Source organism: Conger conger, chromosome 1 (assembly GCF_963514075.1).
Source record: "Conger conger chromosome 1, fConCon1.1, whole genome shotgun sequence".
In the NCBI taxonomy this organism is placed as follows: domain Eukaryota; kingdom Metazoa; phylum Chordata; class Actinopteri; order Anguilliformes; family Congridae; genus Conger; species Conger conger.
In genome coordinates this window covers 6,710,599-6,736,440 of record NC_083760.1, presented here as the reverse complement: position 1 = coordinate 6,736,440, position 25,842 = coordinate 6,710,599, and the positions used below count along the sequence as shown (strand labels likewise).

The 25,842-nt window shown below is 47.6% G+C and overlaps 1 protein-coding gene across 3 annotated transcripts; it reads left to right on the top strand.

Moving 5' to 3' along the window:
- Window positions 1–1,958: 1,958 nt before the first annotated feature.
- On the top strand, window positions 1,959–25,275 carry mocs1 (molybdenum cofactor synthesis 1). Of its 3 annotated transcripts, none has more exons than XM_061260911.1 (11): window positions 1,959–2,303; window positions 7,704–7,836; window positions 8,442–8,609; window positions 15,045–15,209; window positions 15,824–15,885; window positions 16,665–16,776; window positions 18,890–19,002; window positions 20,211–20,321; window positions 20,762–20,882; window positions 21,612–21,659; window positions 22,312–25,275. In XM_061260911.1, the coding sequence occupies exons 1-11, from the start codon at window positions 2,076–2,078 to the stop codon at window positions 23,451–23,453; spliced, it is 2,403 nt and encodes an 800-aa protein (XP_061116895.1). In that variant the 5' UTR covers window positions 1,959–2,075; the 3' UTR covers window positions 23,454–25,275. The 3 variants fall into 3 exon arrangements, with proteins under 3 accessions (XP_061116895.1, XP_061116886.1, XP_061116904.1); XM_061260902.1 differs by having other exon boundaries at window positions 7,701–7,836; XM_061260920.1 differs by having other exon boundaries at window positions 7,701–7,836; window positions 21,612–21,674; window positions 22,312–22,448.
- Window positions 25,276–25,842: the final 567 nt, after the last annotated feature.

Sequence of the window (25,842 nt, the reverse complement as noted above, 5' to 3'; positions counted from 1 at the left end):
GGATACTTCCGCCTTTTGGTGTATTTGGGGGGTTTTCTTACAGTATGTTTGTAACCTCATGATCTTTGAGAAGTCTAAAATAGTCTACGTGGCACAGATTGCCTGGTTTGAAACTACAACAGGTAAGCAAGTCAGGTTACCATCATAGGCTCATGAACATTTCCTCTGTAATTTTATTTATTTAGTTCCACTTCACGACGGTTATTTCCCAAATTAAATGTGGCAGCTCAATTACATAAGTGCTGAATACAGGACAAACTGTGTCCCGTACGAGACGTTCCTTTCTGGGAAACGGGACATCCCTCCTAAATCAGGACTGCTGGCTCCCCTACATGGCATCGCTATACCTCAACTTTACTGAGATAATTCAGGGTAAATGCCTCATGCATGGGAACAAGAGCGGAACCTGCAACGCTGTCGAGAAGGCCTGCTACTCTCTTATTCTTATTTATTCTTATTTATTTCATTTATTATTTGTCCTTAACTTATTATTATCATATGTATGTATGCATGTATATGGATGTATGTGTATGTATATGTGTGTGTATATATATAAATATGTATGTGTGTATATATGTATGTATATGTATGTGTATATATGTGTATATGTAGGTATGTATCCTTTTTTTTTTTTTTTTTCTTTCTTTTGTAATTGTAAAAACTATATGTGGAACCAGGGGTGGGATATAGGGGGGGCAAAAGTGTGTGTGTGTGTGTGTGTGTGAGTGTGTGTGTGTGTGAGTGTGTGTGTGAGTGTGTGTGTGTGTGTGTGTGTGTGAGTGTGAGTGTGTGTGTGTGTGTGTGTGTGTGTGTGTGTGTGTGTCAGGTACGGCACTAGACATAACAGTGTGCTGTTTGTGAACAAGGCATAAGTTCTACCTAAACACAAAGATATGCGCTCACATTTCAGATAAGATAAGGTGGGACACATGCGTCAGGTCTGGCCCTTTGAGGGTACTTAATCCAGGACAGAACACCAGTGCGTGGAGGGATTCTGTGCCACAAAACCTGTGTTGTGTTTCAGTCATCTTTCTGCTGGCCAGTGTGATTGCAATAAGCGTTTACTTTCTTTCATAAGGTGCTTGTGTGGTGAGTTTCTACATTGCCCTGACGTTGACTCCACAGGAATAAACTTTGATTCCTAATTCCATTTCAAGGTTCATCTTCATCACATTGCAAGGAATGCACTATGGGTAAAAATATGCAACTTTAGCACATATTTATACCCTAGAAAAGTCTAAACACCATAGGCATAGGAATCATATTAGCCATGATGTTCCCTTGACTGGTTGACATGGTAGGATTAACATGGCACATCGTTAACGGGGGTTATATGGTGGCCACCTAGTGACAAGTCGGTAAAGTCACTTGTCAGCAATGCATGGTATGCTGGGTTTTTGAGCCAATATGGCGTTTTTGACTTCATCATTATCTGACTATGATTAAAAGTCCATGGCAACTATCTACATAGGGTGGCGTTGGGTGGGTGAGCGCGCTGACCAGAGTTTATCGAGTTTCTGTTGCATAGTTCCTCCAAACAACATTCCAGGCACCAGTTGTCGCTGTCAGATCAATCTAAGCATGGAGGCACTGTGTCGTGTGCTTGACCGCGGCAGCCTGATTGAGCAACAGGCTTTTGAACAGCGCTGTAAGTCGTTTACTTACAGTTAACTCATTACATTTTACTTGTAATTTTTTTACGACTAAACTGGAAGTTTTGCTATATAAGTTAAAACGACCGTTCACGCCATTCATCTAACCACAGCCGCTCGCATAAGCACAATTAATTAAAGTAGGGCAGCCTACATTAAAAGGAGTCTCGGTGATTTAAACGCGCTTTGCTGAAAACTACACTACCAAGAAGACACGCATACCTTAGCGTAATCTGATTGGCTGAAGGCGCTTCCACTCCCCTTCCAAAGAGATTCCCACTGGCCCATGTGACTCCGTGAGCCCGTGTGCGAAATGTTGTAAAATGCTGTCAGGTCCAGGGTCACTTGTTTTGTTTTTTTGTTACACTTTCGGTGCAGTGCGTTGTCTGTCCAAACTCTTATCGTAAATTACACTTGAAAGTAATGGCTCTGATCGGCAGGAACTGGTGCCGCCTCCTCTGGGCCAGACACGCCGAGCCGAAGGCCCTGTTTGCGGGGATTGTCAAAGAAGTTCCGCGGCGTTGCTCCACTAAAATGCGGCGATGGTATTCCAGGGCTACGCAAGAAGAAAATAAAATTGAACTCTTGACGTTAGATCCAAGTGCAGCTACAACCGCAAATGTCGCAGCTTTAAAATCCGCACCCACAGAGGTAGGTTTCTTTTTTTTAATCACTCTACTCAGTCTACTCAGTATATAACTACTATAGCAAGCTATATTGCGTTTTAGCTTGTTAGCTTTCATTGAAGTTACAGTCACGCACATCTGGATAAACTAGCTAGCTAATCGGCCAGCGGTGGTCGCAGTTGACGCCTACTAAATTCAATATAGAGCAGTGTTCGTGTTGATGCACGCTATGATCTTGATGAACTAGGTAGTTAGATCTGCTATTCTCCAGTTACGTGCAGAGAAGTTTCTTTGCTGCATGCACGAATACGAAATTACCTATCTCTATAATTTACTGTAGGCTACACAGTACCGCACCGCACCGCAAAAAAATGATCAAATCAGCTCAAACGTGATATTGCTTTAAACGTCGATAAGTAATATTACAAGACAGGAATGTCAATAACGCAGTAAATTAATACATTTGGTGCTGTGTTGAATATCAGCGCAGTGCTGTTTTGTGAAATGCCTCCGAGATATTTGGAAATATAGGTAAATAATGTGGCTTTAATCTGGGTTTAGGCATACGATTTATTCTCTATCGCGGGACACATCAGAATGAATTAGAAAGCATTTTTTTAACGATATTCATTACCTCAAGTTTTAGGTTTCCAAGACTCATTATGTTAACAGGTTGGGATTTCAGTAAAACTAAATGCTAGTGAAGTGTACTAAATGGTAGTATAGTGCTCGCCAAGTTGTAAATGCTGAACAGCGGGCCATGATCTTCAAAACACGTGTCTACTTCTTTAGCTATATACCCACGGCCTATTTTCCCCTTTCTGGTTAGTTATGAAACACTTGATATATGCCTAAGGTTCATTTACTTGGCCCCACACGTTATGTAAGAGGAATTCCTGCATGTCTGATTTCCTATGGCCAGGGGAAGAGGCTGCACCTAGCAGTACCGCAGCTAGCACTAGCAGTCCGTGAAGCACATTATACAGCAGTGCTATTATACAAGTGTGTGCATTAGTTCTAACTGCTAAAAACTTGTGTAAAAACGGGTGTGAGGAATGAGCAATTTGCCCGGAATATTGCATATGTTTATTCAAATTCTGTTCAGAATGTGTGCAGAACAGCAAGTGCCGAGCTAGGATGTTAAAGTTTATAGCTTAAATATTGTAACATTTATAGTATACAGTATCTGAGAGCACTTTTCACAAAATTGTAAAAAAGAAAAAAAATTTTTTTTATAAAATATATATTTTTTTTTATAGTGATAAGGTTGAAGGCACTCACAAAAGCTGTTAACCTGTCAAAAAATGCCAGCATGTACCCATCCTTTGGTATTGCAGTGCTTTTTATACATACTTGTTCTGCATATTAGCAAATTCACCGGGTATAGTGAAACATAGCAGAAGAAGCATTCAGACATTCATTTGCAATCTGTGTCACTGCAGTTGATTAAATGGCACTACAAACTTAAGTTTGCAGCCTGTTACACTGTGACATTCTGTTGCATCATCTGCACAAATCAAGATCTTCTCCTGAAATAAACAGAGAGAAGCTCAAAATAGCACCAGCTTAGTAAAATATAATGTTTATATTCAGTGTATATGGGAGGAAGGGAATTGGGAGGGATGCGGCAGGTTGTGTTGGGAACATTTGATGTGTATCATCTTGTGCTAGGAGTCTAAAGGCACACTCTCAGACGTAAAGTGACAGTGGAGGTACATTTCTGTTCTTCAAGGATAAGAATTCATAAATGTACCCTGAAAGTACAGTAAGGTTCTCTTTGGGTACATACGAGTACGTTTTCCCAGCAAAAGAGGTACAAATTAACAATATATTAGTGGTACAGTTTCATTTAGGGTACTGCCCCAGCGAGAGGCATTTGTACCCTTTTAGGCATGTTTGATACCCTTATTTCTGTGAGTGCAGGGTTGCAGTTGGCTGTAGGGGGGTTGTTGACCCCTCCCCCCCCCCCCCCCCCCGGACATCCATGACAGGGAGAGAGTAATAACCCAAAATAAGTCGAGGTGGACAGTGAGTGGCATTTTATACCCATTGGAAAAACTGGATCTAAGGTGATAACCTGACGGGGAGAAACTCAAGTTCAAAAGGACTTAACAGTCCATTCAGAGTAAATTACGGTCTGTGGAGTGAGGCCATAAACTTGTGAAAGTATGTGCTGATTTTCATTGGAAGTCGCGTTCGTCGGAAATGTGACACGCGTGCATTCATGTCGATCTGACACGCTTAACTGATGGACCTATGGTTTTACATCACGGCACGCGTTCCCATGACACCATCCGCACAACCTTGGCTAACTGAACATTACGTGTCTGACTCAGGTCTGATTGTGAGTAAGGGTGAATGTTCAGGTATATAAATCTTGACCTGATTATAATGGCAGTACTCTGACCTGAAAAAGTGCATCATGGAGCGTTTTCAATGTCGGTTCGAGTTATGGAGTGTCTTCGGTGGAGGGCTGCCAAGGCTTAGGCAGACTTCGCAAAAACGCCTGTTAATCCCCCTACCAGTTTATCTTCATTTAGTCAGCTCACCAACATCCGACACCTCAGAATTTCATTCTCTTTCTCTGCCTCTCTAGTGTTCCAATTTTTTTCCACACAGCTTGAAGTTCCTCATCTAAATGAACCCCGCGCCCCCCACACACACCCCGATGTGATGCAATATCCAGCCAATCAGGAGTAAGGACAGCGTGTGTCGTTCTTTGTGCTATAGAATGCCAAAAGGACAGTGTAGAACCGGCTTCTTGAGCGGTTGTTCACCTCGAACAACCCCCAAAGAAATCCGCACTGACATGCACGTGTACGTACACACTGAGCAATACTTTACACTCATGTATGGGGCTGTTCCAACTCAACGACACCATTTTATCCTGTGAATTTTAATGAGCTAGTCGTTATGCTTGTGGACGATAACATTACTCAGTGCTCAAGTATTATCTAGAGTTGGATGAGATAAAATAATTGGACTGCATTACTAGTTAATCTATCTGCAGACTTGATCAGTGGTTCCCTACTTTCAGTCCTGGGGCCCGCCCTTTGTTTGCTGGTTTTCGTGCCAAACTGAATTTTAACAAGCTGTTCATGTTTCTCAATTAGGTGCTTTTCATCTTTAGAGGGATTATTTGCCCTCTTGAACCATATTACACGTGTCCAATATGAATATGAATAATGAAAATCCCAAAGCCCCATATTCGCATTGTGCTTATTTATTGTGTGCTATTGCAGATAAAAAGACGACATTTTTTTTAACTGATTAAAGACTGAGGCGAAGAACCTAATTAAGAAATATGAACAAACTGCTTAAATTCTGTTAAACTTTGCGCAGGGCCAGGAACAGAACAGGCTCCAGGTAAGTCTCCCACTGGGCTGTCCTCTCTGCTTTAACAGAGATCTCCCTATTGCCCCTAGAATGGTGTTTCTTAAACAATGGATCAGGACCCAAAATGGGAGTGTATGAGGTGGGTCCAGGAATTAAGTCTGTAGTCTACTTGGCTATGTCAGTATGAGGTCGCTGAAAAGTACTACATTTCTAATTTGGGTCACCATGTTAAACAATATGGTTGTCCTATTGGCTGCACCTTTCAGCCTGCTGGCCAATGGTAGTCAGTTTTGTCATGTGATGTCACAATGCTGCTGCCCATGAGAATCCTGACATCATGTGTTCAGTTGACCAAAATGAATCTGGTGTTTGAATGTGTGTCTCTGGTCTTCTTTTACGGGTGGAGCTGCCTAAAATTCGGCGATAAATTATTCTTCAAAAATGTGGGACCCCCTGCTAGCCAGTGAGGAGGGAGTGTGTGTTTCTCTTGCTTCAGCAGAACAGCTGGGAAGTGGGATGAAAAAAAGATGAATTAATGATTAATGTGGAGTCAGACAGTTTGTGGCATGAGGTTAAACACCGTGCTTTTCCCCAGTTAATGAACCGCAAGGAAGTCTCAGAGCTCAGAGCTCAATAACACATCCTTTAATTTTGCAGATGTTCATTCATTGCCATAGCGACTTAGAAGATAGTGCAAACAAGCGGTTGAACGAACACCAGCGTAGACTCGTTTGCAATGCATGTAAAACAAAGCTTTACTGCAGACAAAACATGAACAGTCTTCCCACGGTATCGCTGAGAACACAATGCTCTGTGCTCAATTAACGGCAAATATTAACCCAAGTCTACAGCCCTAGCCTTTATAACCGAGAGCTGCACCGTCATACCTGGGCTAGTGCATCTCCCCATTGGCCAGGTCTGTATTTATAGAGCGGTGCTGAAACGCTGTGTCACTGTCCTCTGCTCCAATCCGGGTACACAGTGAAATGACCAGTGTTCATTCAACTCCAATAGAGTATATATGAATCAATTTGGGACCCTTTGTACTGAAGTGTTAACACTAAACATTTGAGTCTGTATATGCATGTATCTGACCTGGGTTAAATACATAATTGCTTTGGATTCCAGTACCTCTCTACGTATTACTGAGCTTGTCTGGTGTATGGGAGCCTATAAAAAAAGTGACCCTAAGTCTCAGAAGTTAAACCCCATGTGGATTTCATTTTTGTGGCACGTTGATTTCCCGTTTTGACAAATGCTTTAAGAGCCAACTTCCCCGCCCTTACGAATAAGTTCTCAGGTCACTTCCTGTAAACTTCTGCCCCCGTCTGTGGCACGCTGCCATGCTAAATTTGTGACCGGAGCGATCGATTGCCTTCACGTGCGTTCTGTTCTTCTGGAAGTGTCCTCGTTGTTCTTGGTTACTGAGTAAACTCCGCTTCTGTTGAATGAACAGAATAGCTGTGTATTGTGTAATGGGGTTATAGTTCTTGGAAGAGGAGCGTTTCACTGGACTGTGAATGAATGACATTTTTAACACAACTCAGGAGAGTTGAGGTATGAGTCCTATGACCTCGGTCTGGCTTACGGTCTTAGCACTTTCTAATGTTCAGGGAACAAGCTTACTTCGACCAAACACCTGCCGAATGTAGCAGACACCAAACAAGAATATATGGGCGCGAGTTCCATTCTGTAAAATGGTAAATGTTAAATGTCTGCATTTATACAGCGCCTTTATCCAACGCACTGTACAATTTATGCTTCTCATTCACCCATTCACACACACAGTCACACACCGACGGTGATTGGCTGCCGACCAGCTCGTCAGGAGCAATTTGGGGTTGGGAGTCTTGCTCAGAGACACTTCGACACACCCGGGGTGGGATCGAACGAGCAACCCTCCAACTGCCCTCCGACTGTTCTTACTGCCTGAGCGAATGTTGCCCACATAAAACTGCCATACATTTACAACTCCAATGTGGGGTCAGATCCACCACTTACAGGCAAGAAGTTTTTTAAAAAAAATAATGCGATATACAAATACATTTGGTCACATTGTGTACTTTCGTTTCAATCCCCTGCCCAGCAGCTAGCTCCCCCTGCTGGCCGGAGGAGGACGCTGCAGGAGGACCCCCTGCCCTTCTCCGCCTTCCTCACCGACGGCTTCGGCCGCCGACACAGCTACCTGCGCATCTCCCTGACGGAGAAGTGCAACCTCAGGTGTAAGTCCATCTCTCTCTCTCTCTCTCTCTCTCTCTCTCTCTGATGTGTCAGCAGTTCTCCAGGGAGCCGGTCTGCCTCTCCCTCTGCAAATCATTCCTGGTACAGGACGCTACTCAAACCCAGGAGCATCCTCGTCAGGCCGGGTTATTTATGACAACCTGGTCTACTGCTCAAAATGTGCCTTGCTTTGATTCTTGTTTCTGACTTTGGACTGCAGCGTTTTGACTATTGTTTAACTATATATAAAAAATACTGGTTTATTATTTCATACTTCCTAAGGGTGAATGTTTTGGTGTATGTATTGGCAGATTGGCTCACTGGATATTATTCATAATTTCTTTTTAATTCACTTTATAAGCAGCAAATTGAGCGCCCAGGATGGGAAAAAAACTCAGAGAAAGACAGACCGTTTTGGAATCTGCTGACTGGCACATAGCATTTACAGCTTTGTGACAGGGTTCGGGTGAAGTTCGCCACACAAGAGGAAGGATTGTTTTGATGCAGGGAAAGGAAACGACAACGTGTTGTGTTTTGGGTGTAGCGCTCGTTGCGTTGCTAAGCTCAGGCAGCTGAACGGGGCTCTGTTCTGTTCGGCTGTGCCCAGGTCAGTACTGCATGCCGGAGGAGGGGGTGAAGCTCACGCCCCGCGCCCAGATCCTGACCTCCGCCGAGGTGCTCACGCTCGCCCGACTGTTCGTCCACGAGGGCGTGGAGAAGATCCGGCTGACCGGGGGCGAGCCCCTCATCCGCCCGGACATCCTGCACATCATCGGTGAGGAGAGGGGGGATGGGGATGGGGATGGGGATGGGGATGGGGATGGGGATGGGACTGGGGATGGGACTGGGGATGGGACTGAGAATGGGGATGGGACTGGGAATGGGGATGGGACTGGGACTGGGAATGGGACTGGGGATGGGACTGGGGATGGGGATGGGGATGGGGATGGGAATGGAACTGGGAATGGGAATGTAGGTGGCCTGTAGCGTAGTGGTTAAGGTACATGACTGGGACCCGCAAGGTCGGTGGTTTGATCCCTGATGTAGCCACGATAAGATCCTGCGTAGCTCTTTGGACCATAAAGATTCATGAAAGTGTTTTGAATAGCCAAGACTGGTTTGGGTTTTCCCAATGAATGACTGGGACACGCAAAGTTGGTGGTTCGATCCCCGGTGTAGCCACAATGAGATCCGCACAGCCGTTGGGCCCTTGAGCAAGGCCCTTAAACCTGCATCGCTCCAGGGGAGGATTGTCTCCTGCTTTGTCTAATCAACTGTAATGGCCAAATGCCATTAATGTAATTGGACTGGGAATACGATTTCTCAGTGTCTTACATCTGGGAAGAACTGGGAAGTACAAAATTTCACAACCTCCCCCGTTCCCCCTCCTGCACCCGGAGGTTTTTATCGATTGGGATATTGCGGGATTTAGTATGAGCCGGCTGTTTGCTCTGTTTATTTCCGAGTGTGTTGGCCTTTTTCTCAACTTTCCCTTATGGTGTAACTTTGGAAAAACAGAACTGTGTCAACTTTTCTGTCCGCATCTTACCTGTGTATTTCACAATCTGTTGTTACCTTTTAAACACTCTTTCGAAACAGACCTTCACACACACACATACATACTACACACACACACACACACACACACACACACACACACACTACCCAGACAGACAGACAGACAGACAGACACACACACACACACACTACCCAGACAGACAGACAGACAGGCGCACACACACACACACACACACACTACCCAGACAGACAGACACACACACACACCCACACTACACACGCACTACGCACACCCACACACAAACTTGTGACTTGCGCTTGACCTTCCGGCTGACCGGGGGCGAGCCCCTCATCCGCCCAGACGTCCTGCACATCATCGGTGAGGAGAGGGGGGATGGGGATGGGGATGGGAATGTAGGTGGCCTGTAGCGTAGTAAATGGTAAATGATTGGCATTTATATAGCGCCTTTATCCAAAGCGCTGTACAATTGATGCTTCTCATTCACCCATTCATACACACACTCACACACCCACGGCGATTGGCTGCCACGCAAGGCGCCGACCAGCTCGTCAGGAGCATTTAGGGGATAGGTGTCTTGCTCAGGGACACTTCGACACAGCCCGGGCGGGGGATCGAACCGGCAACCCTCCAACTGCCAGACGACTGCTCTTACTGCCTGAGCCATGTCGCCCCTACCCTACCCTAGCGTAGTGGTTAAGGTACATGACTGGGACCATAAAGGACCATAAAGATTCATGAAAGTGTGTTGAATAGCCAAGACTGGTTTGGGTTTTCCCAAATGTTACATGAATGACTGGGACACGCAAAGTTGGTGGTTCGATCCCCGGTGTAGTCACAATGAGATCCGTTCAGCCATTGGGCCCTTGAGCAAGGCCCTTAAACCTGCATTGCTCCAGGGGAGGATTGTCTCCTGCTTTGTCTAATCAACTGTATGTCGCTCTGGATAAGAGCGTCTCCCAAATGCCATTAATGTAATGTAATGTAATGGAATGGAATGGGGATTGGAATGGGAATACGCTTTCTCAGTGTCTTACATCTGGGAAGAACCGGGAAGTACAAAATTTCACAACCTCCCCCGTTCCCCCTCCTGCACCCAGAGGTTTTTATCGATTGGGATATTGCGGGATTTAGTATGAGCCGGCTGTTTGCTCTGTTTATTTCCGAGTGTGTTGGCCTTTTTTTTCCCAACTTTCCCTTATGGTGTAACTTTGGAAAAACAGAACTGTGTCAAATTTTCTGTCCACATCCTACCTGTGTATTTCACAATCTGTTGTTTAAACACTCTTTCTAAATAGACAGACCTACACACACACATACGACACACACACACACACTACACACTACCCAGACCTTCACAAACACACACACACATACATACATACTACACACACCAGACAGACACTCTCACACACACACACACACACACACACACACACACACATTACGCAGACAGACACATACACACTACAAACTAGACAGATGTGCAGGCAGTGTAGTGGCAATGCATGGAGGCAACCACAGACACACACACGCTCCGCTCACTCACACTTGTGACTTGCGCTTGACCTGAGGATCCACTGCGCAGTCGGTATTCTCTCATCTCCCAGCTCGTACAGGGCACAGGTTTTTATCATGAATCTCGGAGTTCAGGAGCACACATTCCCATTGGTGTGGAAACAGCAGCAGGGCGCTGGCTGTGATTGAACCCCCCGCACTTTCAGAAATACAGTGACAGTGGAGGTACATATTTGTTCTTCACGGATCAAATTTCCCAAATGTACCCTGAAAGTGCTGTAAGGTTCAAATTCATTATATATATTGCTGGCTAGGGGTGCAGTTTTATGCACCTATCGGGTAGCACTCCAATGACAAGCATTTGTACCGTTCTAGGCACTTTTCATGCCTTTAGTTCTGAGAGTGTGGCCAGACCGCTGGCTCCACAGCAGTCCTCTGCCCTCAGGGCTGGGCTGATGGGCCAGCTAACAGCGTCTGAGTCCTAAGGTCGTCTCCGCTACAAACGGATAACCATCATCTCTGCGTATCTCCGCCTCCGTAGTTTAATCTTGCCTCTGAAAATCGCTCTGCGCTCTAGTGGAGTATGATGAGGTTTTTTTTTGCCACCTCACTATGCAGCCTGGCAGTTGGCCTGGTTTTATTTTTCAAGGCTTTGGTCCTTGCGAATATTTTTTATGGGATGGTGAGTGTGTGTATGCGCGCGTGTGTGTGTGTGTGTATGTGTGTGTGTGTATGCGTGTGTGTGTTTGTGAGAGATATAGGGAGAACTAGGGCAGCAGTCTATAGTTAATCTGGCTCTGCGTAAAAATAAAATCTGTGGGTTTTTTTACACATTTGTCCTCCATCATGCATGATTGTGGCTATTTCGGTTTAACTGGCCAGCTCATTGGTTGTGTTTTTTATTTATTTATGAACTGTAGCCATTAACACTAATATTTCTGTGCATTTAACAAAAGTATGTCTGTTAAGATGCATTGAATCATGCGTATAATAGGACCACTCCGTTGTGGAAAGAAAGGGTTTCATGTGACCTTGGGGATACATGTCACCATGACGATACATCCCAGCATGCATCTGGGCGATGTTCCAGTAGGACCTGCATGACCTGCATGCTGCATGACTGTCAGCTGCATGACCTTTGACCTTCACAGACAACCATTTCGTGTGTGTGTGTGTGTGTGTGTGTGTGTGTGTGTGTGTGTGTGTGTGTGTGTGTGGGGCGGGGTAATGCTGAGAGGTGCATTGCAGTGCTAGCATGTGGCTTGCGTTTCGGTAAATCGATAGTCACGGCATTTGAACATCACCGTGACTGTTCAGCCTGTTCAGATGGAGATGGCACGCATGCTTGCGCTATTAAGATCGCCTCAAGGCCTGTCTGTGTGCTGCTGATCTCTCTCTCTCTCTCTCTCTCTCTCTCTCTCTCTCTCTCTCTCTCTCTCTCTCTCTCTGTCTCTCTCTCTCTCAGGTTTCTGTCCACGGTATTCTGTCTCACTCTAAACTGAAACAAGCCGTACACAAATTAGAACAGGATATCTCTAGAATTCAGCCCTACATGGTGTAACGGCACAGTACAGACTTACATGCTGGTCTAACAGAAAACATTCCGGGTCATACTGCAGGCAAAGGCCTCTCTGTCCAGACTCTGATAATGTCATGTCTCCATGTACCAATTGTTCTGATATGGGTGCTCCTACTTTCTTTTTTAATTGGGAGAGGGGCACAAACCAGTGATGTACTGCCTCCGTTCTCCTGCTGAGACAGATCTCTAACCCAATGGAGACGCGCAGGCTGTGGAATATTTCTGTGATTGTTTAGGGCGGAGCGTCCTCGTCTCCTTCCCTCTGCGCAGGACTCTTTAGACCAGGGACGGGCAAAGGAGGGCCGAATCCGTTTAATTATTTAATTCACCCCAATCATTTACACAATCTGTCATTTACAGCCATGTTACGTGATGTGAACAGCAGCTGATAAGTGTTCTTGTCTTGAAGCATTTTATTGTGGTGTAATTTACGACTGAATCGGTCATGATGCATGTGGCTAATTAGCTGATTGAGTCAGGGTAACTGGTGGCAGCAAAATCCTGCACACACACCGGCCCTCCAGTACTGGAGTTAAATCTGCATACACACCGGTCCTCCAGGACTGGAGTTAAATCTGCATACACACCGGCCCTCCAGCACTGGAGTTAAACCTGCATACACACCTGCCCTCCAGGACTGGAGTTTAATCTGCATACACACTGGCCCTCCAGAACTGGAGTTAAATCTGCATACACACCGGCCCTCCAGGACTGGAGTTAAATCTGCATACACACTGGCCCTCCAGGACTGGAGTTAAACCTGCATACACACCGGCCCTCCAGCACTGGAGTTTAATCTGCATACACACCTGCCCTCCAGGACTGGAGTTAAATCTGCATACACACCTGCCCTCCAGGACTGGAGTTTAATCTGCATACACACCTGCCCTCCAGGACTGGAGTTTAATCTGCATACACACTACACTGGCCCTCCAGAACTGGAGTTAAATCTGCATACACACCGGCCCTCCAGGACTGGAGTTAAATCTGCATACACACCGGCCCTCCAGCACTGGAGTTAAACCTGCATACACACCGGCCCTCCAGCACTGGAGTTTAATCTGCATACACACCTGCCCTCCAGGACTGGAGTTTAATCTGCATACACACTGGCCCTCCAGAACTGGAGTTAAATCTGCATACACACCGGCCCTCCAGGACTGGAGTTAAATCTGCATACACACTGGCCCTCCAGCACTGGAGTTTAATCTGCATACACACCGGCCCTCCAGCACTGGAGTTTAATCTGCATACACACCTGCCCTCCAGGACTGGAGTTTAATCTGCATACACACCTGCCCTCCAGGACTGGAGTTAAATCTGCATACACACCGGCCCTCTAGGACTGGAGTTAAATCTGCATACACACCGGCCCTCCAGGACTGGAGTTAAACCTGCATACACACCGGCCCTCCAGGACTGGAGTTAAACCTGCATACACACCGGCCCTCCAGGACTGGAGTTGCCCATCCCCGCTTTAGACAGTTTGAGATCATCTGAGGAAGTGACATCATTTGTCATCCACTGGAATTGATGCGCTGAGTTTTATGAACATTTTCGGGAAGTCGTTGGACAGGACTTAGCTTAGCTTAGCTTTAGTAGCTTTGAAGCAAAGACTGTTCTGAGTGGATACTGATTTTTTTTTTATTGGGCCAGGTAGACCTCAGTCCTTTTTACAGCATGTGTGGCAGGTATTTGCTGTGTGACTGGATGTCACTGTTGGACCTGGTCTTTGGACCTATATTACATTAGTGGCATTATTGGCATCCAGAGGGCCATACAGTTGATTAGATTAAGCAGGAGACAATCCTCCCCTGGAGCAATGCAGGGTTAAGGGCCTCGCTCAAGGGCGCAACGGCTGTGCAGATCTTATTGCGGCTACACCGGGGATCGAACCGCCGACCTTGCGCGTCCCAGTCCTTTACCTTAACCACTACACTACAGGCCACCCCGATCTTCGAGGAGCTTTCGTTTTATAATCCGTTTTTTGCACATCGGAACACGTGATTCACCAACGGTGCGTTCTGGCCTGGTGGGGGCAGGCGTTTCCGAGAGCCGCCATCTGTGGACGGTCGATGGGTGGCTGGCAGGTGGACAGCTGGCAGCCCTGTGGGGTGTCAAAGCCGTCTGCATCGTTCTGACAGGATGCTGGAAGGACACCGCCCTCTGAATTTATTTTCTTTACTTTTTTCTCTTACGCCTTTTTTGTGTTTGGTGTGTCAATATTAGTGATTTGTGGGCATCTTATTTTCTTGCTCATACAGGGGACTCAAAAGTCAATCTCTCTCTCTCCTCTCCTTCTCCCTCTCCCTCCTCTCTCTCCCACCCCTCCCTTTCTCCCTCTCTCTGTCTTTCCCCCACCCCCCTTTCTCTCAAATTTTAATTCTCTCTCCTCTCTCCCTCTGTCTTTCACTCTCTCCTCTCTGTCTCTCTCTCCCACCCCCCTCTCCCTCTCTCCCTCTGCCCTCCCTCCCTCCCACCCCCCTCTCTTTCTCTCTCTCCCTCTCCCACCTCCCTCCCTCCCTCCCTCCCTCCCCCCCCCCCCTCTCTCTCTCTCTTTCTCTCTCTCTCCGTAGCTGAGCTGAGGAAGCTGGAGGGTCTGAAGACCATCGCCGTGACGACTAACGGGATGAACCTGAGCCGGCTACTTCCTGGTCTGAAGGCGGGCGGATTGGACCAGCTCAACATCAGCCTGGACTCGCTGGTGCCCGCCAAGTTTGAGTTCATCGTGCGGCGGAAAGGTGAGTGGCGTTAAGAGGAATTACTGAACGTTTAGAGACTAGAACCAGCCAATCAGCCCATCCTGGCTCATTTACCTGTATTTAAACCAACACAATGGGCAGTAAGATAATAGTAAGTACCTTGCTAATATTATATAATGTATAAATTCATTAATTCATAGACACGCAATGTATTCCAGTATATTCCGTTCCTGTTATCACTTACCTGTTAATTTTTACTTTATATTCCAGCGCTTTCATGTTGCACTTGCAAATTCGTCCTTGTTGTCGAAGTTCTTCATCATATCTCTTTGTCATCATGCCTCACTTCTAGCCTAAGCCTTTCTAAGACTTAGCCAAAGCTTTACTGACGTAGCCAGCGCTTTACTGCGTGAACCAGCCATGATGTTCACTACTATGGATAGCGACTACTTCATGAGAATTGTACTTTATCTGACCCACGTTTTTTGTATTTGTTCCAATGACCCTTTGGTACGCGTGTATCGTACATAAATGTGTATGTATCGTACATACGTGTTTCGGATAAATCAACTGCCAAGTAAAACGTTGTTATGTTAAATGCAGCATTCCCGATTCTAAATCCGATTCTTTCCACTTCCCGCGCTGTCCCTCAGGGTTCCACAAGGTGATGGAGGGCATCGACAAGGCCATCGAGATGGGCTACAACCCCGTCAAAGTAAGAGGTCCAAATGCTCAAATGCCCATGTTAGCGTCGTCTGTCTGACCAATAGGATGTGTCACATTTCCCTGGCTGGGTCACCTGGATGTTGCTTTGCCTCTCACACTCTGTGGCCCGAAATAGGAGCAACGCTAACGTTACTGCAATATGCTACATTTAGGCATGTACTGTAGCAGATGCTGTTATGCAGAGCAGCTCAGAGAATTTACTTGCTAACCTATTCTTTAGCTTTTACTTTTTCCATTCGTCTCATTCACCCGACAGCAGTGCTTCTCACTCCTGGTGCTGGCTTTCGTTGTTACTCAGCACTTAATTGATCAACTGAAGCAGGTAATCACACAGTTAACTCGCCTCACCTGGTTTCTTGGGTCTGAATTGGCTGCTGACATGAACGCGAAAATATAAACCAGCACACCCTGTGGCTCTCCAGGACCAGGAGTGAAGACTTATGGTTATGGTTTAGTGCTACAAAATACTACACATTACCTTTAGGCCTCTTGAAATAAAGGTATGAAAAGTGCCTAAAAAGGTACAAATGCTTGTCGCTGTGGTGGTACCCTATATGTACATGAAATTGTACCCCTAGCCAGCAATACTATATAACCCATCACCCTCATTTTACCCATCGAGAACATTCCTGTGAGCTCAGGGAACATTTGTGAAATTTGAAAAATGTACCTCCAACTGTCACTGTATTCCTGAGAGGGGCCCTTGCACCCCGGAGGGTTCTGTAGTGGTAGAGCCCACCCGTGACTGCTGCACACCGCCCCCTGCAGGTGAACTGCGTGGTGATGCGGGGACTGAACGAAGACGAGGTCCTGGACTTCGTGGCGCTGACGAAGAGGAAACCCTTGGACGTGCGGTTCATCGAGTACATGCCCTTTGACGGTGAGAGGAGCCCCTTCACCGCCCCCTGCTTAACGTTACACTTTTATCCAGAGCGGCGTACAGTTGATTAGACCAAGCAGGAGACAGTCCTCCCCTGATGCAATGCAGGGTTAAGGGCCTTGCTCAAGGGCCCGACGGCTGTGCGGATCTTATTGACCGGCCCTTTACGGACTCAGGGCCGTAACTGCCATTGACCACCTTCATATTTTTGTTTGTAATGTCCCTTTCCAAGGACGACATTTAATTTCATTCTTTAGTGTGGACATCAGTTGCAATTCATTTAGGAGGGAATTGAGCGGGCTTTAATATCTAATGTGGAGGTACAACATAAGCACAGCATTTACACCCTGAATTCATTCTCGATTAAATGAGGGAATTAAGGGGAAAAAAGAGCATAATTCCCCCAGCCCCACCAGACCCCACCAGACCCCACCAGACCCCACCAGACCCCACCAGACCCCACCAGACCCCACCAGGCCCTACCAGACCCCACAAGGCCCCACCAGGCCCCACCAGACCCCACAAGGCCCCACCAGACCCCACCAGGCCCCACCAGGCCCCACAAGGCCCCTCAAGGCCCCACAAGGCCCCACAAGGCCCCACAAGGCCCCACCAGGCCCCACCAGGCCCCACCAGGCCCCACCAGGCCCCACCAGGCCCCACCAGACCCCACCAGGCCCCACCTCACTCCACCAGGCCCCACCAGACCCCACAAGGCCCCTCAAGGCCCCACCAGGCCCCACCAGGCCCCACCAGGCCCCACAAGGCCCCACCAGACCCCACCAGGCCCCACCAAGCCCCACAAGGCCCCTCAAGGCCCCACAAGGCCCCACCAGGCCCCACCAGGCCCCAGCAGGCCCCACCTGGCCCCACAAGGCCCCACCAGGCCCCACCAGGCCCCAGCAGGCCCCACCTGGCCCCACAAGGCCCCACCAGACCCCACCAGACCCCACCAGGCCCCACCAGGCCCCACCTCACCCCACCTCACCCCACCTCACCCCAGTCGACTCTCTTGACCTCAGTATTTCTGGTCGCGCCCCTGAATGCGCTGCATGCTATGTGCTAACCGCTACAGTAATGATACCATGTTTGGTAATACACGTGGAGTTTGAACATTTGACTTAACCCGGTTGGTAAAGGTACAAGAGACGAGCAAGATTCACTGACGTAAAAGCGAGGCCACCATTAATTTTACACCTTTTATCTTACCTGTCCAAAAGAAGACAACGGGGGGATTTTAAACTGTCAGTTAAACTACAGATGAACAATGGCCAGTGACCTCGCAGACCTATGAACGGGACCATAAATCGTCTTTATTCTTCCTTTTCCATTAGTGAGGCAAGATAAGACTTGTGATAACCCGGCATTTATTGTACTGTAGGATTAATGAATTCACATTTAATTAGATGTACGAACAAGGACAATCAAAGGCTCATTATTGTGCCTTACCGTTGTGTGATGAAGGACTAAATTGCAGGAAGTTCTTGCTTGCTCTCCATAACCCCTGTGTGCTCTAGATTGGTGATATTCTTCCTCTCTTGAGCCAGAAATAGTAGCAGACGTTTGTTAAGTGAGATTATGCATTCCCCGACAGGTAACAAACCTACGGTGCTCGTTTGACTGCTGGCTAATCCCAGTGATGTTGCAATGGGAGAGGCTGTCATTTCTCCTGTAATTCTGAATAATGAGAGAGAGTGCAGGTTATTCCTGGAGCGTCTTATGGAAGTGAAAGTTTTGAGCTTTTTCATGACATGCCATTTTAACATGAGAATGTTGCTGACATCACATCACTGCCGTTTAGCAGACGCTCTTATCCAGAGTGACGGACAAGCAACTGTTTTTTAAATTTTCTTTTGCATTTTTGCACAGAATCGATTTCTGCAGCTGGATGTATACTGAAGTGATTTAATTAATACAGCTGGAGATTTTACTGGAGCAAGCCAGGTTAGGGACGACCCTAGGTCCAATCTTAGAGATCTCGTTTAGCTGCTAATTAGTAGAAGTTTCCCAATTTACGGTTGAAGTGAGAACGTCAAGCACGGTAGATCTCTAGCGGAACAGGATTGGGCAGCCCTGACTTAGGTCCCTGGTTGATGTCGCCCCCTCCTGGCAGGTAACAAGTGGAACTTTAAGAAGATGGTGAGCTATCAGGAGATGCTGGACCACATCAGGCAGCAGTGGCCCGACCTGGAGCAGCTCCAGGGAGGGGAAACGGACACGGCCAAGGTCAGCCCTGGACCCTCACACTGACAGGAACACGCCCATGCACACACATACAGACAGGAACATGCCCATACACACACATACACACATACAGACAGAAACATGCCCATACACGCACATACAGACAGAAACATGCCCATACACGCACATACACACAGAAACATGCCCATACATGCACATACACACAGAACCATGCCCACACACACACACACATACAGACAGAAACATGCCCATACACGCATATACACACAGAAACATGCCCATACACGCACATATACACACAAACATGCCCACACACACACACATACAGACAGAAACATGCCCATACACGCACATATACACACAAACATGCCCACACACACACACATACAGACAGAAACATGCCCATACATGCATATACACACAAAAACATACCCACACACGCACATACACAGAAACATGCCCATATACACATATACAGACAGAAACATGCCCACACACACACACATTACATTACAGTTATGTAGCTGATGCTTTTATCCAACGTGACTTACAGTTGATTTGACTTAGCAGGGGCCAATCCCCCCTGGAGCAATGTGGGGCTAAGGGCCTTGCTCAAGGGCCCACACCTGCACAGATCTCTTTCTTGCTACACTGGTGCTTGAACCTTCCGGGTCACTAGGCTATATGCTGCCCCAGGGAGACACATATTAGGAATATTGCAGTTTATAGTTATAATAATGGATTTATTTCTGTAGTACCTTTCATGTATAATGCAGCTCTAAGTGCAGTTGGGTCTGGGATGTGAGCCAGTGACCACTCCGGTGGGAGGCCTGTTCCACAAGCCTCTGCATTCACATTTACATATTTACTGCCTTTCATTTGCAAACTGCTTTTATCCAAATCATCTTAGAAGGACATTATAAGTGCAAATTGAAGTGGTTCTTCAGATAAACAATCCCCCCCCCCCCTCGCCCCCCCTTCTCTCTCTCGCTCTCTCCCACTCTCCCTCTCTCCCCCCTCTGTCTCTCCCTCCCCCTCCCTCCCTCTCTCTCTCTCCCCCCTCTGCCTCTCTCTCCCTCTCCCCCCTCCGTCTCTCACTCTCTCCCTCTTTCTCTTCCTCTCCCCCCCTCTGTCTCTCTCTGCCTCCCCAACCCTCCGTCTCTCTCCCTCTCCCCCCTCCATCTCTCTCTCCCTCTCCAACCCTCCGTCTCTCTCTCCCGCTCTCTCAGGCCTTTAAGGTCCCAGGCTACATGGGGCAGGTCGGGTTCATCACCTCCATGTCTGACCACTTCTGCGGCTCCTGCAACCGACTGCGCATTACTGCTGACGGCAACCTCAAGGTATGGCCTACTGGTGTGAGTGTGAGTGTGTGTGAGTGTGTGTGAGTGTGTGTGAGTGTGTGTGAGTGTGTGTGAGTGTGTGTGAGTGTGTGTGAGTGTGTGTGAGTGAGTGTGTGAGTATCCTCTGTAAAAAGCCTGTTTACCTGTGCGCAGGTATGTCTCTTTGGGAATTCAGAGGTGTGTGTGTGTGTGTGTGTGTATACATCCTCTGTAAAAGTGTGTTTACCTGTATGCAGGTGTGTCTCTTTGGGAACTCAGAGGTGTGTATGTGTGTGTATGTGAGTGTACATCCTCTATAAAAGTGTGTTTACCTGTATGCAGGTGTGTCTCTTTGGGAACTCAGAGGTGTGTGTATGTGTGTATGTGTGTATGTGTGTATGTGAGTGAGTGAGTGAGTGTGTGTGTACATCCTCTGTAAAAGTGTGTTTACCTGTATGCAGGTGTGTCTCTTTGGAAACTCGGAGGTGTCTCTTAGAGACTGTCTGCGTTCCGGAGCCTCTGATCAGGAGCTGCTGGAGATTATCGGAGCCGCAGTGGGCAGGAAGAAGAAACAGCATGCAGGTAAACACCGTTACTATAGAAACTGCATGCATGTAAACACAGTTTCTAGTTACTATGGAAACAGCATGCAGGTAAACACAGTTACTATGGAAACAGCATGCAGGTATAGACGCTTGTCTATAGCACTAAAAATATAAATGTATGTAGATTGTAAACATACATCTAATATGTGAGAACATGTACATTGTGATCGGAGTGGATGTACTTGGAAGCCTTTCCTGGTACAAAAGAAACGCACTACTTGGCAACTGTGATAGAGACTGATTCAGTATCCGAACAGGAGGGTGAGGTTGTACTGACTGGATGAAATTACAGTCCTCTAATGAAATCCTGGCAATTAGACTTGCTGGCAAACAGTTGCTGTTTCCATTGATACTTAGCAAGTGTTCCAAAAACATATTCAATAATATCCAATAGCAAAGTTTAACCGTATTTAAATACGGATGCACACAATCCACTGAATTAACAACTGTATAAGTACTGTATAGTATGTATGACTTTATCTGTGTATCTCTCTTCTCTCTCTCTCGCTCTCCCCTGTTGTGCACGGCTTTTCTCTCTCTCTCTCTGTCTCTTTCTCTCTCCATCATATACTGTCTCTCTTACAGTTTCATAACGGCAACGAATAAACATTAAAACCAACATGCATACATTTATGACATGTGTTCATCTTTATTGTGATTGTTGATGTACAAACTCAATAAATATTATCTCTGTGTCTGTCCTCAGGAATGTTCAACATCTCCCAGATGAAGAACAGGCCCATGATCCTGATTGGTGGGTGACACAGCAGTACGTACAGTAACTCCTCCCCCTCCTCCTCTGTGTGAGTGGTAGTGTGGGTGGAGCCTGTTCGCAGGTCTACCCCAGAGGTCGAAACATTAGGTGCATCCCGACAGTCGAAAAAATGGACGTTGAACCCCCCCCCCCCCGACACACACACACACACACACACACACGCGCCATTGGCTGTACAATTAGAACCAACTTTCAACCAATGAGCTTGAATTATTGTACAGCTGTACAATGGTTTGGACTGTCAGCCCGTCAACTGTATATTTTGAAACCCGAATTCAAGGACTATAAACACAGGCAGAGGGTGAGTCAACGAGTGAGTCTTTTTCAATGATAGGAAGGGATTTGCAGTGGTCTTGTAACAATGTTTTAACACAAAAATCTATCTATCTATCTATCTAATAAATCTTACCTATTGTACCTTTAATATTGGGATGCACCCATTCTAGCCCAGAGGCAGAGGACACACATAACAGACAGAGTCTGAAATTCAGTGTATAGTCCCTCATCCCTTTCCTCACAACTTAGTGATTATTGCTGCACACAAGGAGGAGTAATTAATCAAATGAATCAATTAATCAAATAACCCGTGTCTAAATGTTCATAACCGCAAATGTTCTCCTGCCTCTCTCAGGAGCCACGCCCACGGCCTCGCTGCCGCCCCGCCCCCCCCTTCCTCGTCTCCATGGCAGCGAGGTGGCCGCCACTCCCCCCGTTTCCCACCGGACACGTTCGGCCTTCCACACTACGCCAACCTCCCTCGGACTGTACCACTCCGCCCGCGGGGGTGGCCACCACAGCACGGACGCAGAGTGCGTTTCAGCACAGAAGGTCTCGCACACCCCCCCAGAATGGGGGCCCGTCAGGTGGTCCCGGCCAGCTGCCAAAGGTTCGTCCTCTCGTTTCGGGACTACCCACACCCCCCGGGAAGGGAGGGGAGTCTCTGGAGAGGGTGTCCGAGGAGGAGGAGGGTGGGGTGATATCGGACTGCGGGCCTCACCTCAGGCTTCCTACGCCAGGTCAGAATCACGCACAATCAGACCGCCCCCTGCAGGCGGTCCGAGGAATGGCTCCATACAGGGTACTGACACTAACACGAGCCCCTCCCTGAAAGGACAGGGCGTGGGAGGGCTCTACATACGCACACTACTGCTGAAGAGCGCTACACGCCGCCCCCTGGTGGCCGGCTCAGTGAGGTGCAGCCACAGCCGGACGTCCGACGACCCGCCCGATGACTCCAACTCCCAGCAGCCCCGGCTGCACGAGGCGACGTCGCCGGGGTCACGTGACCGCCTGGCGGATCGGCTGACGCACGCGGACGCCCGGGGCCAAGCCGCCATGGTGGACGTGGGCGGGAAGCCGGCGTCGCGGCGGACGGCGGTCGCGACCGCCACCGTCCTGCTGCCGGCGACGGCCTTCCGACTGGTCCAGGAGAACCGGCTGTCGAAGGGAGACGCGCTGGCCGTGGCGCGCCTGGCGGGCATCATGGCCGCCAAGCAGACCGCCGCCCTGATCCCGCTGTGCCACCCGCTGCCGCTGGACCGCGTGGCGGTGTCCGTGGAGCTGGTGGCGGAGAGGCGCGCGGCCGTCGTCACGGCGACCTGCCAGACCACCGCGCGCACGGGCGTGGAGATGGAGGCGCTGACCGCCGCCACGCTGGCCGCCCTCGCGCTCTACGACATGTGCAAGGCCGTCAGCCACGACATCACCGTCACCGACGTCCGCCTCGTCAGCAAGACGGGCGGGCAGGGGGGCGACTATCAGAGGGGAGACTGAGTGTAACCGCCTCACCCCACGATTCAACCGCCTCACGCCCCTGGGATTCAACCGTCTTACCCCCACGGTCCTACCAACTCAGTCTTCACCCCACAATTCAACCGCCTCACCTCTACAATTCAACCACCTCACCTCTACAATTCAACCACCTCACCTCTACAATTCAACCACCTCACCTCTACAATTCAACCACCTCACCTCTACAATTCAACCACCTCACCTCTACAATTCAACCACCTCACCTCTACAATTCAACCACCTCACCTCTACAATTCAACCTCCTCACCCCCATAATTCAACCACCTCACCCCTTCAATGCCCCAATTCTGACTGTTACCCCACAAGCATACTCTCCTCAGTTACCCCCCCCCCCTCCAAAAGTCTACCCCTCCCTCCTCATGCCCTCATCACACCATGACGCCCCCTGACCTCCACAGTGCCACCATTTCACCCCCCCAAAAAACCCCCATCTCATCTACCTCTTCATACTGCTCCACATTCGTTCAGGGGAGAGAGAGAGAGAGAGAGATAGAGAGAGAGAGAGAGATAGAGAGAGAGGGAGAGGGAGAGGGAGAGAGTGAGAGACTGAACAGACCTTCCACAGCTTACCTCAGTGGCGGGAGCGTACTTTTTTTTTTTTCAGCACTTAAAGCTTCCGGTTGTTTCTCTCACATCGTAGCCTGTGTGTGGCTGAGCGTGGCTCAGGTGCTAACCCACTGTGTCAAAGCTACTCGTGACTATGCAGAATTGTACCACAGAGTTTACCATGTGGAGTTTACCATAGAGTGCTGCTGGGGTCATTCAGAGAAAAGCCCTTTCATGGTACAGGGCTCTCCATTAGCATTGTTAGCATTAGCAAGACTTTTTCGGATACGGATCAGCGATCAGTGTGGTGGGAACGATCTGGGAGCTGATGGAAATAATCCCAGGCTTCCGGGGAGAATTCGGAGATCCGGATTCCTTTCCACCATACAGGGCTGTCCGGTAGATTCCTCTTCCAGTCCGCCAACACGCCATCCCAGCATGCTACTCGTCTAGTTTCGCAGTGCAAGCTGGTTAGGAGAGGTTCCCCAGTACCCATGGAAACGGTACCTACCCCAGTGTTATATATTAGCCTGCATGCTAACCGGTGATTGTGGAATAACATGTGCCTCCAATGTCCGGTAACACTTTATTACAAGGGTCCTACATAAAAGCTATGTAACTCCTTCATAAGCACTACATAGCACATTCATAAGCACTACATATCACATTCATAAGCGCTTATGTCAGTAACCGCAAATAGTCGTACGGGGATTATAACACACATCTCCTGACAGACATTGAGGCGTAGCTGAATAGCTGAGCGCACACGCGCGCACACACACACACACACACACACACACACACACACACACACACACACACACACAGTCATTAAAACACTCACATTTTACATCACATGCAACTGTATTCCTGGTCACTGTAAAGGCACCATTTTGTTTTTTCCTCTGGTATAACTGGACCTGATTATCAAATTATCACATATTCTCCTGTACTTCCATGTTACTTAAAGATGCAAATATGCCAAATGAATGTACGATGAACGATACAATGATGACAATTATGTCCATATAATGAATAATGATGCTTTAATCATGTTCCCCTTTTCAAGTCTTATTTAAATGCGTATCGTAGTGAGAGGTGGTGTGTTGATTTAATTTTTCCCTGTAATCAGTGATGTCAGTTCTGAAACCTGTGGTGACGACCCAGCAGGAAGTTCAATGTACAAAACTATATTTTTACATTGGTACTGTAGATAATAAACACTTACATGACAAAACATTTTGAGTTATGTTCGGTGTTTAAGAGAGGTAACTAAGTATGCCGGAGAGCTGAAGACTAGAGGCTTTTCATTTTCTGGGAGAAAAGCCTTGATCGGAGATCGGAGACGGCATGTCACTAATCTTCCGATACAGACCAATCAGAGCACTGGTCTTAGAAAGCAAAACACTGATTGGCTCAAATAGTCACAATGGACTTAATGAGGATTGGTGTGCAAGGGGTGCAAGGACCATTTACTGAAACTTACAGCAGAGCCAAAACAAATGTCTGAATGAACCAAGCTTTTTGAGATGAGTCTTTAGGTTTTTACCCTTTATTTAAATGTAGTTAAGGTTGGCTTATATTTATATATAATACCCATGTTGGCCCAAAATGACACTCACGCCCCTTATGTACCAACCCCTCGATAACAACTTGTCGAATTACCGAGTTCATCGAGCCTTTTTCTCTTGCCGTGAAAATGAAATGGGAAGAAAACTTTGTTGAAACAGTAGAGGGCAGTATTGTACTTTAGATCATTCTCCGGTTTACTGTGACAGAAAGTTGATATGTCTGGCAGTTTTTT

What these genes read in the sequence shown, in the direction of transcription:
- mocs1 (XM_061260902.1), top strand. Translation starts at nt 2,076, where the DNA reads ATGGCTCTGATCGGCAGGAACTGGTGCCGCCTCCTCTGGGCCAGACAC. An exon ending in GGAGAAGTGCAACCTCAGGT is followed by an intron (nt 7,837 to 8,441) that starts GTAAGTCCATCT and finishes GGCTGTGCCCAG; the next exon opens with GTCAGTACTGCATGCCGGAG. An exon ending in CTGCTGACGGCAACCTCAAG is followed by an intron (nt 20,322 to 20,761) that starts GTATGGCCTACT and finishes ACCTGTATGCAG; the next exon opens with GTGTGTCTCTTTGGAAACTC.